The 18,273-nt window shown below is 34.0% G+C and overlaps 2 protein-coding genes across 4 annotated transcripts in view; one reads left to right on the forward strand and one right to left on the reverse strand.

Annotated features, from left to right (window-relative positions):
• LOC128167893 (protein FAM227B-like) lies at nt 1-15,744 on the reverse strand. Of its 2 annotated transcripts, none has more exons than XM_052833877.1 (15): nt 15,511-15,737; nt 13,466-13,636; nt 12,251-12,304; nt 11,819-11,889; nt 11,606-11,641; nt 11,213-11,326; nt 11,057-11,119; nt 10,130-10,270; nt 9,193-9,319; nt 8,828-8,935; nt 7,057-7,541; nt 6,754-6,911; nt 6,408-6,485; nt 4,116-4,263; nt 1-586 (listed from the first exon to the last, which is right to left on the reverse strand). In XM_052833877.1, the coding sequence occupies exons 1-15, from the start codon at nt 15,629-15,631 to the stop codon at nt 509-511; spliced, it is 1,953 nt and encodes a 650-aa protein (XP_052689837.1). In that variant the 5' UTR covers nt 15,632-15,737; the 3' UTR covers nt 1-508. The 2 variants fall into 2 exon arrangements, with proteins under 2 accessions (XP_052689837.1, XP_052689836.1); XM_052833876.1 differs by lacking the exon at nt 1-586 and adding an exon at nt 593-1,315 and having other exon boundaries at nt 15,511-15,744.
• Nucleotides 15,648-18,273, forward strand: part of LOC128167891 (uncharacterized) — a 93,351-nt gene continuing 90,725 nt past the window's right edge. For both annotated transcript variants that reach the window (XM_052833863.1, XM_052833871.1), the window contains exon 1: nt 15,648-15,762. The gene's annotated coding sequence lies outside the window, so the exon portion shown is untranslated. The remainder of the gene's footprint in view (nt 15,763-18,273) is intronic.

Genomic DNA, 18,273 nt, shown 5'->3' on the forward strand with positions numbered 1-18,273 from the left:
TAATTTTAATATTTATATTGATAATTTATTTTACAAAACTGCCATATTAAGCACGCAACAACAAAAACAATCACAATGTAAATGAAATGTACATATCACATGATTGGTGTCTTTAAGTACATTAAATATCACAGTTACATATAAACGTTAATATAAAACTGATTATTTAAATTAGTGTCACATATATTAATACAGTTGATAACTTTCATTTAATTAACGGAAAATAACAGAAAACAGATGACTTGATAACTAGTGTACATAAATGCATTAATTCTCAAAGTTTTTTTAATGTTTAGTCATAAGTTAAATTGCATTTCAAAACAACACTTGGAAACATAATTATGTAATTTCATAGAAACAGGAGATTAGTGATTTTTATTCATCCCCCCCAAAAAAGACAAGTAGGAACCATTTCTCATATCTAAAGTTGGAAACAGCTGCATATAGCCACAGGTGCTATATATCATTGACACAAGCTTTCGGTGAAAAATTTCTTGGTTGTCTCTCTTTAGGAGCATTTTTGTTGAGCCAGCAGAGAGGCCTCAATAGCTGCATCAGCCCCAGCAGACAGGGAATCCTCTCCTCTCTGGAAAATAACAATTAACAATGACTGTTAATACATGCTTATTGCAAGTGTAGAAAATGTATCAAAATGATGTTCTCATATCTGTTAAAAAAGTGGAGCACCTAATGGCAATGAACTATGATAGAAGAAAACACACAAGTCAGAAAAAGAAGTTATTTTATAAGAAATGTAAGAAAATTTGGATTTCTTGAATATATGTTAAGAGAAACTCAAATTTTTTTTAAAACAAGTTAAAAATTTATTTGATTTTCCTGAAAAGGTATCCATTAGATTAGAAGTTCTGAAGCATGCACAACAGTAAATGCCACATCAATTAATAAAGCTCCTCATTCAAACCAGCAAACAACCAGACCATAATGGCAGATTTCTGATTACTCGTAATTGCCAAAGTCTCAAACAGAATTCAGTTATCTCAAAAGCTGTTCAAACTTAGTACCAAATTTTTAGATAACAAAAATGTTCCTTTCATATTCCATTATTCATTTTTGAACATCATCGACAAATTAACAGCTTTCTAAACCATACTGTGAATTCACTTCTATTAATCTTGATTAAATCTATAAAATCTTTGCACGTCAACATTTGGTTAAATTAATCCACAATCTAAGCCAAATATCTTGGGTACTTTTGATATTTAAGACACATGTGTCACCATAATTTGTGTGACAAAGCGTTTAAAGTCTGCTCAATAATAACCGCTGGTTCTGCCGAATCAGAGTCGAGATTTTTCTGCAAGAAAACATAGAGACATGCATTTTACATTTTCTATCAAAAGATGATTATTTTGGTGTCTGACCTCATCAAATTATAGTCATTGCTGTTAATTAGAAGAGTTGTTATGATTAAGGAAGGTGGAAGGTGGGGGTGATTAAAAATGGTAGCATATAGATGTAAATATAGTTTGTAAATTATCTGACAGAGTAATATATGGAACATTTATTTCAATTACTGATTTGAATACCTGTAAATAATACATTTAAATAAAATTCGTGAAAATAAACTCTTCTACTACATGTATTACAAATGATGATTTCATAAATCACAATTACCTTGGGGCCCTAGTGCTATAACGTAACTGACGTGTGAAATATGCTATATGATTAGAAGAACAAGAGGCCCATGGGCCACATCGCTCACCTGAACAGCAGTTCCTTGTAACATTACATTTCGTAGCATATGCTTTTTCTATTTTAAACATTGAACCCCTTTCTGGGGACCCAGTTATGGTCCGAGGTTTATGGTTGGCTTGAACAACATAAACAGTAACATAGGAATGAAAATGTGTAGCACTGCGGTAGGACCGCACGTACACAACCTGAAAAACTGAACGTAGCAGAGTTCCACTTCAAGAGAAATAACTCTCAGACTGTACAGAACATCAAGAAAGATAACTCTTGGTTCCACTACATTAGAGTTTACACAATTTGAGGATCTTTGCATAATAATCTCACAAACTGTAGCATTATAGTTCTCGAGAAAAACTTTTTAAAAACATTTTCAATATATCTTTCTATGTTAAACTTTGAACCCCTCTTGGGGCCACAGTATTAGTCCAGGGCTAAAGTTTTAAATATTTGGAATCTACATTATTTAAGGATGCTTGCATAGTTATCTCACAAGCTGAAGCATTATAGTTCCCTAGAAAAAGATTTTTCAACATTTTCCCTCTATATTTCTATGCTAAACTTTAAACACCTCTTGGGGCCCCAGTATTAGATTGAGGTCACAGCTTTTATAATTTCGAATCTACACTATTTGAGGGTGCTTACGTAGTTATCTGACAAATTGATGCATTGTAGTTCTCGAAAAGAAGATTTTTAAACATTTTCCATATATACCGGCACTTCTACATTTAACTTTAAACCCATCTTGGGTCCCTAGTATTAGTCCAGGGGTCACTATTTTAAAACTGTCGAACCTTCATTATCCAAGGTTGTATGCATGATAGTAATCTCACAAATTGAGGCATTGTAGTTCTCGAGGAGAAGATATTTTAACGTTACCTTTATATTTCTATAATAAACTTTGACCCCATCTTGGGGCCCCAGTATTGGTCCGGGGGTCACGATTTTACCAATTTAAGGAATCTACATGAGCGAAGGCATAGAAATTCCACAAACTAAAACATTGTAGTTCTTGAGAAGAAAATTTTTAAACTTTTCCTTTATGTTTTTTAAAATGTTTAAATTTTGAACCCCTCTTGGTGCCCATCAATTGTCCGGGAGTTACAATTTTTTGAATCTACATTATTTAAGGATGTACATGTATGCATAGTAATATCCCAAACAGTTGCACTATAGTTCTTGAGAAGAAGATTTTAAAACATTTTCCTATATATGTTAAAATCTAAACCCCTACTGGGGCCCCACTTTTTGTTCAGGGGTCACGATTTTTACAATCTTCACTATATATACAACCGTTTGTGTATGTATTGGCATTTTTGGTGAAGTGGTTTTTGAGAAGAAAATTTTTAAACATTTTTCATATGTAGTTCTATGTTAAACTTTGAACCCCGCCTGGGGCTGCAGTTTTGATTTGAGGGTCACGATTTCTAATCTTCATTATACATACAAGCTTTTGTGTAAATATTGGCATTTCTGGTGCAGTGGTTCTTGAGAAGAAAATTTTTTAAACATTTTCCTAAGGTATATCTATGTTAAACTTTGAACCCCGCCTGGGGCCCCAGTTTTGGTCCGAGGGTCACGATTGTTACAATTTAGAATCTTCACTATATATACAAGCTTTTGTGTAAATATTGGCATTTCTGGTGCAGTGGTTCTTGAGAAGAAGATTTTTTAAACATTTTCCTAAGGTATCTCTATGTTAAATTTGAACCCCGCCTGGGGCCCCAGTTTTGGTCCGAGGGTCACGATTTTAACAATTTAGAATCTTCACTATATATACAAGTTTTTGTGTAAATATTGGCATTTTTGGTGCAGTGGTTCTTGAGAAGAAGATTTTTAAAACATTTTCCTATGTATTTTTATGTTAAACTTTGAACCCCGCCTGGGGCCCCAGTTTTGGTCCGAGGGTCACGATTTTTACAATTTAGAATCTTCACTATATATACAAGCTTTTGTGTAAATATTGGCATTTCTGGTGCAGTGGTTCTTGAGAAGAAGATTTTTAAAGACATGCACCCTATACTTACTGTTTCGCAATTATCTCCCTTTTGAAAAGGGCTGTGCCCTTTATTTTTACAATTTATAACCCCCTTTCCATAAGGATGCTTTGTACCAAATTTGGTTAAATTTGGCCCAGTGGTTTTTGAGAAGAAGTTGAAAATGTGAAAAGTTTACAGACGGACGGACAGACAGACAGACGGACGGACGGACGGACGGACGGACGACGGACGACGGGTGATCAGAAAAGCTCACTTGAACCTTCGGTTCAGGTGAGCTAAAAAAACTATAAACTATCAAATGCTTTTGCAAGGTGCTTAATTTGTGTCAAAATACCAGTTTGATTGCTAACAGGTTGATTATCTGCGTGCATTATGCAGAAACTAGATTTCTGACACTTGTTTTACCTCTTGTTCCAAAATGATAAGCTCCGTTAACCTTTTGACCTCTTTGGGGTTGGACAGAAGCAGTTTCTCCAGGTGCCGATGTCGTTTGTCTGCTAATCTGTTCCTCATCATTGTCTCTACTTGTTCTTTAAGGTTCTTCTCAATAAAACTGAGTGTACAAAAAAAAACACATCATCATTCATATGACATGTAAGTACAAGTATCGTAGTTTTATCAAAAACAAATAATACATACCATTAGATAGACAAGGAAATTTAAACATATCTTATCTCAAAACTACCCCTAAACAAAAGGCCAATGGGCCACATTACTCACCTGAGCAACAATAGCCATCATAAAATTAGCTTTACAGAGTCATATACAAAAAAAATATGGACAATGTAGTCTAACACATCCTGTAGTTAATAAAATCAATTTTTTCCCTAGATATCATTAATCCCTTTTTGTCACAGAATAGTCATTTCACATATTGAGCATTACAGTTCTCAAGAAGATCTAAATCAAATGGGATATAAACATACATCAAACTTGTGAAGCCCAAGAATTGTCCAGGGGCCAAAGTCTTAACAATTTTAAAGAATCAACAATATGTCAAAATGCTTACATATAAGTAAAACCATATGCTATAACATTTGAGTTTTGGTGAATTTAAAATTCCTTTGTAAAATTCCCCATATGGCTCCACCCAACTCCTAAAAAATATGATTTTGACGAATTTGAATCTACACTATCTACGGTTGCTTTCACTAATGTTGAACCTTTTCTAAGAAAATGATTTCTTTAAAAAAGATTTTTATCAATATATTCAGTTGTAAAGATTTAACCCCTCCCCATTGTGCCCCTACCCTACCCCGGGGATCATAATTTGACCAAACTTCAATCTACCCTACCTGATGATACTTCACACCAGTAACAATTGTGTTCTTAGTAAGAGATTTAGAAAAAAAAAATCTTTATATTCCTATGTAAAAATTTGACCCCCAATTGTGGCCCCACCTTACCCCCTGGGGACCATGATTAAAACAGACTTGAATTTAAACTATCTGAGGATGCTTCCACACAAGTTTCAGCTTTTCTGGCCAAATGGTATTTGACTAGAAGATTTTTAAAGATTAACTCGATATATCCCTACTTAAAACTTCAACCCCCCCCCCCCCCATTGTGGCCCCATCTTACCTCTGGGGACCATGATTTCAAAAAATTTGAATCTACACTATCTGAGGATGCTCCCATACAAGTTTCAGTCTAAAAGTGTTTGAGAAGAAGATTTTAAAAGATTAACTCTATATACTCCTATGTAAAACTTCAACCCCCCCCCCCCCTTGTGGCCCCACCTTACCCTGTGAACCATGATTTTAACAAACTTGAATATACACTCTCTGAGGATGCTTCCACACAAGCTTCAGCTTTTCTGGCCAAATGGTATTTGACTAAAAGATTTTTAAAGATTAACTCTATATACTCCTATGTAAAACTTCGACCCCCATTGTGGCCCCATCTTACCCCCAGGAACCATGATTTGAACAAACTGAATCTACACTATCTTAGGATGCAGCATCATGCTTCCACACAAGTTTCAGCTTTTCTGGCCAAATGTTTTTTGAGAAGAAGATTTTTCAAAAATATCATCAAATTTTCAATAAATCCTAATTATTTCCCCTTAAAATAGGGTGTGGCCCTTTATTTTAAGAAACTTGAATCCCCTTTACCCAATGATGCTCTGTGCCAAGTTTGGTTGAAATTGGCCTAGTGGTTTAGGAGAAGAAGTCGAAAATGTAAAAAGTTTACAGACAGACAGATGGATGCCCGACAAAAAGTGATCAGAAAAGCTTACTTGAGCTTTCAGCTCAGGTGATCTAAAAATGATGTCTTCTTTAAATGCATTTACAACCAAATTACAGCAATTATGGTAAATCTCTACATCAATACTTATACTTTTTAAGACAAGATGGCAATTTAAATGTTTTGTTAAATTGTTTTTACGATTGATTTGGTTGTACATGTATATCATAATAGCTCAGTGGTTAAAGTATCAAGCTTGTGAACCGCGCAGATAATGAGTTCAAATTCGCCTTAGGCTTATGTTCATATTTACTGAATTAAATGAATTTGAAAATGATAATATTTATCCAAAATTGTATATTTTTTTCATATTTGACTTAAATTTAATGCATTTTGCCATCTATCTTAATTAATTATTTTCTGCTGATTTGAGAAACAATTTCAAGCGGTAATGAGCCACCTTAATTCAACTGTATTAGTTTTAACCATATCTTTTACCCGAAAACTTACCTATCATACTGCTTTTCAATTTCTCTCGCTTTCTTGAACGATTCCCGAATGACATCTCTATAGGTTGGAGCATCCAAAGTGCACAAGAGTTAAGGCAAATATGTGTGAATCAAATGCTAATTAAACCTTTTAAAATGTATTGCATGACAAAGATTTGGGAATCTCGTTGGAGCTAGCAATTTTTATCATTGTGATTCAATGCATGACAATGGATTTGAAAAACAATAGATTTGAAAAATAAGTACCCAAGCAAAACGAGGTATTCACAGTAAATATACACAGTATTAAAACTGAAATTTTTTTTTTTTATATTTCTTGCATGTATGACAGTGATAGATAAGGATATGGAGGTAGGTTCTGGATTTCCGTTCGCTGGATGCGGATGTCCTCCCCAGCATCATACTGCAGACCCTTCATTTTCATGTAATGCGCCACCAGGGGGCTCTGGCCATTTATATTGAACACTGATCTCACATAATCTGGGCCAGCACAAGCTGGATGGGACTGAAAATATCAAAACTAGATATTCAAAACGCAAAGAAATAAGCTAAATTAGAACATTAAAATCGGGAGAAGAGTGCAGATCAAGACTAGGTTACTGCTAAAAAAAAGAAGACAAACATGAAAATTCTATAGTCTTAGTTACTACCTCTCGCATCTTCCTGCCCGGTACTTTGGTGGGAGCTTTCGTGAGGGCCACAGACACAGTGGATGTCTTGTCCCCTCTGTGTGTGTCCAGCTGCTGGGCATCCTCCTCATATGTAGTCTCCCTGATCGGGGTCAGGGCGTCCCTCAACTTCCTTGGGTCCACAGCTCTGTCCTTGGTCTGAGACTGAGAGGGTGAGGGCTTTTTACCCAGGATTCCAGGTTTTTGGCTATCCGACACATATTCAATGATGGCCCCATCGTGAGAGGACCCGGGAGACTGGAGGTGGTGTTTTGAGGAGACGGACACAGAACTCTGTATACTGCTGCGCCTGTTCATGTTGCGGGGTAACTTTTTCCCTCGGCGACCTCCGTAGCTCTGCATGGAGGACTTGGACATGGACTGGTTTAGAGAGGTGGTGGAGGTGTATTGACTGGCATTGCTCGAGAACAGAGAGTCCAGGAAATCAAAGTTCAAGGACATGGAAGCTGAAAAAAGATTTTACAGATTATGCAAGCTTTAGATTTAATCAACAAATCCATGAGCATATAATCATTTTCGCACATAACCTGTGGTATTAGTACCATTATAACATGAGCTTGGACTTCGGGTAGTTGTGTCACACAGCAATCTAATTAAAATTAGATGTTTGATCCGCTCGCTTACTCGCTACACAAGTTTGTGTAGCGAGTAAGCGAGCGGATCAAACATCTAATTTTAATTAGATTGGTCACACAGCAATGTGACATAGGCCTGTCTATTTCATTGCTATAGCCACTCAGCCATGGCTCTTTTAAATCAGTAAGATTTGTCTGGCTTTTGAGCTAAGACTATGCAACCAGTGCTTATTTTCCTTGAAACCATGTCATTTTTAACTTGTTTTGACAAAAAGAATAGATAGCTACGTCCTACCAAAAGTCCAAGGTTTTGTTAAGATGGCTCTAGGTAAAAATATTGCAAAATCTGTTTATATCTTTACTAGTTTATATCCCATACCAACCATTTAACGCAGTATGTAGTATAAAAAAACTAGCAACTTGTTAAACAGAAATCAGTAGAAATTGCACATAACTCTTGTGGCCTATTATTTGATATAGTGATTGAGATCTCTTGAGCAGATTTTACTCCCAATTACCAATAAAGTAATTAATCTTCAGATTTGTAATCAAGTCTGAAATATGATCAAGTACAGGCATACATTGCTTAAGGAGGTGATAGTAATTAACATTCATCATAGATCACTATGAAGGTTAATCACTAGGTTGATGGAGTTTGGTTTGATAATATACTAGTAAATAGTCAATAAAATTAATAAACAAGATTTACATCAACATCATTTCTTAGTGAAAAACAAATGCATGTAAATGGTGCATATATCTCTCTTGTTCACTATTCATCTGTTTATGATATTATTTCTATTTATACCACTACTTGTTGTTTATTAAGAATACAGTGTACTGTAATAATCTATTTTCAGTACAACCATTTTTCTAATAATAATGCTTAGTGTAGCAATCTGAATAAACAGGTACTGTAAATTCCTTATTTTACGCGAGCACTTAATTCTGCGATCCTGCTGTTTTGTATCAAATTGCGAGAATATAAAATTGCAGAACTTTTATCCCTATTTCTTATAGTTCTTAACTCTTTAAAGATAATGGCCAGATTTTAAAATCAGCGAAAGGTGCTTCTCAGGATTTTACGCGGATAATAATTCCTCACGCTTAATTCGGAATCTACAGTAATCAGGTAGGAATAAATTAAAAGAACTGACGTTTTTTATTCTTCTCTCTGTTCATCATTTCTTCCCTTTGCTTGATGTTGGGTGGTTCGAGTTTATCAAAGTTCCATGACAACCAACACCTTGATGCAGGCCTGATACCTGAGAGAAACAAAGGAAATTTTGTTTAGAAATATTGGTTTATATAAATGTATATACATGGGATGATATACAGCTTTAGCTTTCAATGAGCCATTTTTTTTTTAAGAATAAATTTTCATTCAATGAAGCCACTAGGGATTCAATTCATTTTTTTTCTATTTTACATGGCACTCGATCTCTATAGAAGTAGAAGGAGCATCAACCATGGCACTTAAACATGCAGGCAAGAAATGTTAAGTCGGACAAAAAACTGTTACCTGCTATCCAGTTGTACACCAGAATGACGAGGTCCTCCTTGAACTGCTCGTTGAATTGTCGGTAGGAATCGGGGAAAGAATGGCAGTAGGCAGCATAGATTGACTGGGCGACCAGTGTAGGAAAGTCCTGTACATAAAAATCAAGATTTTACTGGTACTCTCTTTTGATATATCCATAACAATCATTTTTGTTTTTTTTTTAATTAAACAATCTAATGTTAACCAGATGCACAGTAACTATAAAAAGGGCAATTTTAAAGCACTCTCAAGTGAAGATGTGTAATCATTTGGGTTGGAATTATGACTTCTTGGATCAGAATTTGCATACAAGTAAGTTCTTCAAGACACACAAAAAAAGAGAAATAATGTGTAGTCTAGGTAAGGGCTTTCAGTTAAGAAGACAATAATCATTTCAAGTTCCTGAGAGGTGGAAATGACCCAAAAGGAGAATAGCCTGTAAATCATTTGATGCATCAAGACAGGAGGAACAAAGATGAGTATGGTTAAGGAATTTGGCTTTTGATCTTTTTCAAAGTATTTGATTATTTTTCGTTTGAGGTAGAGCAATAATCAGCTTAAGGGGTTTGAGGATGATCCAATGAACCTGGCCTGTTCATTGTGCTATGGCATCCAACATATGGTTCTAAAGATCCCAATGTAAATATCACTATCTATTTTCAAGCAATCACTTACAATTAAAATATTTTTTTTCAAAAACAAGTATTTCAATATAGCAGACCTTATAACCACCTTTTCCCATTTTAATAGCATAAAATCAATAACAAATGCTGTACATAAATATAGAGAAGAACAGATTTTTAAATTGGCACCATATTTGCTTCTTGCACTTTCATACTAATATTAACAAATTCCTTTATATTAATTAGGTACCAAGGAAAAATTACACAGTGAGTGTAGTGCCGCTATATGTACTGACCTTGAAGAAGACATCTCTATACTGGGGGTTTCGGACATACAGCATTAACTTGACATAGTTGAAAGCTGCTCTGTTGAACAGTTTGACTTGGGAGTTCTTACTGGACTGGAATTTATCCAGAAAAAGATACCAGAAAATGTCCTGTAATAAGAAAGAAAAAATAAACTTCAACAAACAAAATATCAAATTTTGAATCAAACAACTAACAGATTAATATTATACAATTATTTTAAGGTCAACAGCTAAGCAAAAAAAAATTCATTACCTTTTAGTCTAAAGCCGTAGCCCAACAAATTTTATATATCATATTTATATATTTCATTGGACAACACGAATAACGATAACTGATCGTAGCAATTGGAAGTTCACAATTAATTTTTTAGTCCGATGTAGAAAAAATTAAATGTTATATTGACCTCCTAGGTCAGGTGCAGGTGAACATTATAAAAATATTGACTGGGGTTGAGGGCAACATTGGTTATATTAAAGTATAGCCCAGAGGGCAGTAATATTGCCCGACGCAAAGCCAAGGGAGCTAATATAATCAATTTGCCTGGAAACACAGTCTACATTTGTTTTGTTATATAAAGAAACAAACCAAATATCAAGAAAGGATTGTCATAACGAATTTGATTTTGCTCAAAGTGCATTTCAAAAAATATTTTCTGCATCAAACAGTCACTTGATATTCCTACACACATAGGAATTACCGAATGCTAATTAATACTACAATTATTGACTATTTGTCTGTATAGACTTATATAGTGAGAATAATCTACTGAATATAACAAAACGTTTTATTTTTTCTGTTTTGTTTGATATCAGCCAATCAGAGAGCTAGAAATTAAATCAATCATATAATATAGGGTTTTTTTTATAGATGCTTATCTACTGCATCAATGTACCTGAAAACTACAATTTACTTACTGAGCATACAGCTTGTGACATCTCAGAATAGAACCATTTCTCAAATTCTGGCCGGTAGTCAGGCTATAAAGAAACAACGGTATAAAGAAAATCCATTTATAAAGTATTACAAGGTTTCTAATATTTATTGTGCTGAGTGAACACTTTACACTGTACCTTTTTATGGAGCTGCATATGAGCAGACACTGCTTTTTCCAGCATCTCCACGATGGGAATTTCGTCTGGGAGCGCTGTCAGTTCCGTGGAGTCATAGCCAGGGTACTGGTACAGCTGCAATCACAAACCATTTTTAAGTACATTGTACTTCATCACAATTAATAATTAAAAAAAACCACACATACTATTTCTCTAAGATAAAATGTTTACCGGTACTTAATATGTTCAGTCTCGATGAATGCTATGTAAAATTTCATTATACCTTAATGAATATTTGTTTTAAACTTGTACAAATAAAAATATCAAAATTCAAGCACTAAATCTAATTAAAAAAAGATTTGCCAGATTAAGAATACATGTATACACCATATATACATGAAATATCATATTTACCTCCACAAACTTTGGCTTTCCTGTTTCTTTTTTAATCTATCATAAGAAAGAAAGAATAAAATGATGAAAGATGCACAACTCTAATGCCATCAAGTCATAAATCATGAATAAAGTCACCCTTTATTGTAGTATTAAAAAATGTCGAAATGAATCCCTGTTATTCTGTAATTAACAACAATGATCAACTTTTGAAAATTAAAAACAAGACCCTACCGTTGTTTTACTTGGTTGCATGCTGACTTTTGAGATGTTTTTCACTCTTTCACTTCTTCCAGGCAGAAAAGCTGCAAGACATTTCATGGTTTCTATATAGTATCTGTCACTGATAGAGAATATACTGACTGGTACTCTTGAGCGATATCTATTTGTTTACAGTTAATACAGCTAATTAATGTAAAGTTAACACAACAATTTTGAAGTAGTGAGTATCATTTAAACTGCATTAGTCATCTTTGCTTGTGTTTGCTTTGCTCTCTCTTGACATCTCCCTGTGAAATGAGAGAAAGTGATTCGAACACTTTGCTCTACATTCATTTCGATACACATTCTTATAGCATATCTCCATTTCTTGTATTAAGGGTCACGTGAAAACCCAGTCTTTAGGAGACTAACAATGATTCAAAAAGCGATTTATAGTATTCTTACTTTGCTTCATTGTAAAATATCCTGCAAATTTGTTAAGTTCTTTAGTTTCTCTCTCTGAAAGATAAAAAAAATGCAAAACAATTATTATTAATTAATAAAACCCTAAAATTAAGATATGATTTTGACACAAAGTACACAAATTAAACAATGAATACATGAAACTGAATAGTCACCCATACACTAAACTCAGCTTAACACAAAGTATGACAGACAGACAGACAGGAATAGAAGGACAGAAGCCCCCCTCCTCACTTTCCCCCATCAATACACATAGCAAGTATAAAAATTGATGATATCCAATTTGACACTCCTCAATTTTAAAGGTATGGCATTCTTGAAATCAATTGGTTTTTTTATGATTCTAAGCAATTTATTAAAAAGTTTTACTTTGATTCTCACAAGAACAAGATGTTGAGGCCAATATAATGCAGATTACTTGGAATTTACTGGCGCCAAAATATTCTATCAGATCCATGTGCAAACCATAATGTCCATTATGATATATCACTCTACTGTATTTTGATTAAGAGTTTACTGAGGTTATAGGTTTTATCCTGCAACTACCCCTTGCACTGGCCAAATAAAGGTATCCCAATAACCTGAAAAGCCATATTCAGTCAATGCCCCCAATATATTCTCGTGCATTTGTACAACGTTCATATGCATTGTGACATCGATCATCATTCTTGTCTCGAATACACCATGGTGTCATCATGTTTAAACTGCAGATATGCAGCAAAATTTGTCCAAAATAGCTTTTTGAGGTGGAAAATGTAATATCATTTTGCAGGATAAACAAAATACAAGATAACTGTCTTGAAATATAAGCAATGTTTGGGCTTGGGTTGAAAACATTTTAAATTCTTACCCTCACCAAAATATAGCTTATATTTGAAGACAGTATCCATGTATTTTATTTATATGTGCTACCCATGAATTGTGTCAGCAGTAATGCCAGTATATTTACACAGTCAATATTTATTAATTTTTATCTGACTAGTTCTCAATAGTGTGAAATGGGAAGCCATTTACAGGGAATTGTGGGCCCAATGCAGACAACAACAAAAATTCTATGAGATCAATGTACATGCAGCTGGTATAGTTCACTTCGAGCTGGTGCAAAGCACTAGCTGGCAAGCTGTGCTCGCTAAATAAACATATGAAATTTTAGAAAAATAACAAATTAATTTAAATATTAAATAAACAATTTCATACCTCTTTTTTCATATCTGTCTCTCCCTTTGGCACTAGCCACAGACATAATTTCATCTGTGTCTTCATAATCAGAGGTTCTGCTCTCCACTACCAAGGCTGTGTACTTCTGAAGCTTTCTGTCAAGTTTACTAATTTTCTTATTAACTTCATCAATGGTTCCAATGAAAAAAGCTTCATTTTAAGTTAAGGTAGACAAGCTGGAAAATGTAAAAAAATCTCACGCTTTCCATATATATACTTTTGAACAAGTTTTCATTGAACTTATTTGCATCGTAGGCCTACTATACTCTGTCCCGAGTTTTTGCTTCCACCACTTTTTGCTTGATATTTCAATAATAGTAAATACCTTTGTGCTCAAACTACGTTCATCCACTAATATGAAAAATGTCCAGATTATCTGTTTTGAAACACCCCCTCTACCGCTTCAGGTTTCAATACACATCCCAAAATTGAAAGTCTACGGAGATTTTGCATTGCATCAGCCATTATTAAGCCCGGATGATAACGTTAAAAAATTGCGCGATGTATTATGGGTGTATTCCGAATGGAGAAAAGATGTAAAGATTTCCCATTATAAATCTCCGTAAGAAAATTGTTTTCGTTCCTGTGAAATTTTATGAGTGAAAAGAGATAATTGTTCAATGAAGATATCTTGGATATATTCCCATTCATCGATTTCAATTGTATGTCTTTCACAGGTATGTGTATTTTTATTAAAAATCATCAAAAATTGATGGAAGCAATAACTTGGGACAGACTATAACTATACTATATCGCATAGCCCCCTAACTTCGTCACTACCCTAACTCCGTCACTTTCGGGAAACTCCTCGCTGTTTGAAATCAAGTACGATTATGACGTCATTTTCTACATGTCAAAAATCTTTAATTAAATGTCAACTATTTGCAACGGTTAAATTTAAGAATGTGTCAAAAAATAACACAATTAAACCTTGTTCATTTTATGCACCATTAATTGTGTGAAAACAGCTAAAACTTTTTCATGGGTGCACTAAAATATCGATATTTCTGACATGCAGGCCCATTCGATCATTTACGGTGGTCAGTCATTTTTAGAGAGGTCAAGATGAAACATTTCACATGTAATACATTTTTGATTAAGGTAATTAATACATTTTTTTCAGTCCGCAAAAGCCTTCATGCACTACTCTTGATGATAACGTCAAATCGCTCATGCCGATACTTTTGCCTTATACAGGGTATAGATATATCCGGTATATCGCTATTTAGAATATGCTACATTTCTAAAAATGTAATAAATAAATAATATAATAAGTAATGTATTAATTAATGATATAAAATATTTGAAATATGTAAGGACATAAATCAAACGGCATCCATACATTCTGAAAAGGCCATTGTGATTGTTGTTACAAGGACCCATTTTTTATTCTGGCGATCATTTCATTTCTATGAAATTAAATACAATTAAATTGTATGCACCATTTGTACTTATTATAACTTGGCCTAGATGCAAATGGAGTGTTAACTAAATTGTTAATGTGTCTTCATTCCCTGCCATATCATACAGCATGTGGGTGACGGAGTTAGGTTCATAAGATTTTATAAGCACGCGTGATAAACGTCGTATTCAGAGGTTTATTTGAATAAGAATAAAAATATTTTTGTTAATAATTTTATAAATTATATTGTTTCAGATTATATTTAGGGATTGCAATTGATAAAAACCACAAAAAATAATTTACATAGAAACGCGGGAGGTTTTCTGCTTGTAGTGACGGAGTTTGGGTACTCGGGGATACATGTAGTACAGCCATATGCCTAATCGTTAAAAATTGGTTAGTCTGGAATGTCAGTCATAAGGTGAATTGAATACTGATTTAATTAATGCGATATTAAACAATAAAGAAGAATGTGAATAGGTTCTGCAAACGTTATTTTGCTAGTCTTAGAAAAAAAAATACCACAGAAAGCATATGGTACGAATTATAAATATGCTTAGCAACGGTTTTGCAAATAAAATGTACAAAAATGGCTGGTACTATATACATTCCAAAAGGATACGTGAACGGTTTCTTTGCTTATTTTCCAAAAACTTTCTCTTGTTATCGAGGACTTCCTGGTTTAAGTCATAATTTTCTTCACATACATCCATAGGCGAACCAACTCGGTTAATGCTCGCCATTTTGACGCCATTAATGTCTTGGTCTTCAGTGTGTTTGCTATTGGGTAACAGTACCACAAGGAAAACGTCGGAAAACACCGATTTCCTTTCGGAATACCTTTGTCTGTTGACACATGGCGGTTTTATTCAAGGTAGCAAAAAATGTTTCAATATTACAGTCTGACATTTAAACATAGCCTACAAAATAGAAAAGAATAGAATAAGTTCACCATGCATCGGACATAACGTTATACATTGGATCGACAACTGAGTACTTTTTTCATTATCAAGAATTTGACTACATGTATCACATTGTCAAACTCAAACTTCAAAGACCCTTAATTTGATTTACGCTGGTATACACTTTTTTTTATAGGTCACATGAGTCTTTCAGCTTATTTTAACTTCGTGAAAACTACAGCTGTACAATTAAGGCCATTTGTTACAATTTTTGGTGTGAAGCATCTCTATGGTAAGAGGAATCTTATAATTAATTCTGGAATTCGTGGTTCTACCACCCCCACGGACAGGGAGCCAAATATGCAAAATAAAAAAAAGCCAAAGTAAAAAAATATTATTTATCTCCCACACATGTGCAGTAAAAAACTAAATGCAATAAAGCCCTAGAATGAAAACTATTGTATTTTATTTTCGTAGTATAAATATATTTTTTTCCGTGGGTACGAGTCAACTTGTGAAGTCGTACTCAAATATTTGGGTACGAGTGAACCACATAGTTTTGGGTACGACCTGACCATTTTAATATGAGTCAGTTTGGGTGCGAGTCGGCTTGGGTACGACGTGACTGTAATTCAAGCCCTCCACCAAAATTGGGAAATTCATGAGCGCTGGGTCAGGAGTTCAGGCCCTGAGGTGTGGCCAATATGGCCATATAGTAAAAATGTATCAAATCTTTAAAAATCTTCTTCTCTACTCCCAAATATAATTTGAGAAAAACTATTGCATGGTTATGATTCCGAAAGGAATCCTCTATTAAAATTGTGAAATTCACGGCCCCTGGGTCAGGGGTACAGGCCTTACGGATGGGCCAAAGTAGCCATTTGGTTATAATGTATAAGATCTTTAAAAAATTTATTCTCTAATCCTATACATGTTTGTGAAAAGCTTATTGCATGGTTATGATGTCCAGGAACAATAAGGCCATATTGTAAAAATGTATTAAATCTAAAGCCATCTTCTTCAAAAGTTCAAAATCTTCTTGATCAGAAATACAAAGTCCTACTTTGCAATGTTACTTTGCATTGCAAGCATTTATTAGGTACGTAATACTGTAGATTCCTAATTAGATGCGAGGAATTAATTTCGGCGCAAAATCATGAGAGGCAATCCTCACGGATTTCAGAATCTTGCTTTTATTTTTCAGATAGTTTTGAGTTTTACATTCTCGTGTTTTGATGAAAACAGCCGAATTAAGTACTCGCGTAAAATTTACAGTAACATTAGACTAGTGTTGATTTAAGTTAATTCTAATCTTTAGGCTTTAGTAGGGTAAGTATGTACTGTACATGTAACTACATGATCTACCAACAATACATAGAATTATTTAGGGAAAACTCTTCAAGAACTGAAATTATATTCAAGTATTTGCAATATCATTATACAAGCATCCTGATGGAGTTTAAATTTAAAACTATTCATGGGCACCCCTACAAAAACTAAAACAAAACTGAAATAAAGAGGTATTTTTATATTTTTAAGAGTTACATTTCATTTCAAAAAGATTTTTTCATGGCTCCCGAAATTAATGATTATCTTCCTAGGCACTTGCACTGCGGGAATATTATGGTAAAAACCAACCACATTCATTGCACCAAAAGAATGTCATGCAGGTATATCAATTTGTCAATTTTACCGAGGTAAAAAGAAATGGTGGCAATTTAGTTATTTTCCTTTTTCAAATCTTGCAATTGAAATAAAATATATATTCCCACAGCATATATTTTAAAACATAATTGTTTTTCTTGTTACAAATACTGTAAAAACTCATAAAGGTCAGGTGTACTTGATTATACTTGTCTTTAAAACAGTTTCTTTCTGCTATGCATTCCAATTCACCTAATCTTTAGTCTGCTACTATTTACATAGTTAATTGTTATGAACACATCAAGTTCATTCATACCAAGAAAAAAAACCCCCAAAACTCTGATCAGCATTGTCTGTTTTGACCAATGGTTCCTATAGTGAATGTAGATTAATTTGTCCAGTATCTTTTTTTTTTAATTTCTTCTTTAAAAGATTTTAATAACTCAATTTTGGTGCAGCTGCTTGATATTTTATAAGAACTTGATTTATGGCAATTTTCACACACATTGAAATGAATTCTAATATGACAAGAATCTGTAAATTATGACTTTTGACACTCCTCATGACTTAACCATAAAAATTAACAGAGCATGCAAATTGAGGGAGGTCTGGTAGGTTTTGCAGGTTTTAAAGCTGATAAACTGAAGAACTTAGGTTTATAAAAAATGTGTTTCAAATTTTAATGGAAGAAATTTGTTTTATTGAGTATCTTTCAAGCTGCTGCTAGTTACACATGGCGTCTAGAGCCATTTATATGTACGGGTAAATACTGGTGCAGTTGTTATGCAAATTAAAGGCATGTGACATTGCAAAATTGGGGATTATGACAGCTTTTCTCC

The sequence above is a fragment of the Crassostrea angulata genome, chromosome 10 (assembly GCF_025612915.1).
Source record: "Crassostrea angulata isolate pt1a10 chromosome 10, ASM2561291v2, whole genome shotgun sequence".
Taxonomy (NCBI): Eukaryota; Metazoa; Mollusca; class Bivalvia; order Ostreida; family Ostreidae; genus Magallana; species Magallana angulata.

Bases quoted from the DNA above. Each gene is read 5' to 3' on its own strand.
- LOC128167893 (XM_052833876.1), bottom strand. From the start codon at position 15,631: ATGGCGAGCATTAACCGAGTTGGTTCGCCTATGGATGTATGTGAAGAA. The intron at 9,320-10,129 runs GTCAGTACATAT...TTTTATGTACAG, and splicing joins ATAGAGATGTCTTCTTCAAG to GACTTTCCTACACTGGTCGC. The intron at 6,912-7,056 runs GTAGTAACTAAG...TGATATTTTCAG, and splicing joins CGGGCAGGAAGATGCGAGAG to TCCCATCCAGCTTGTGCTGG.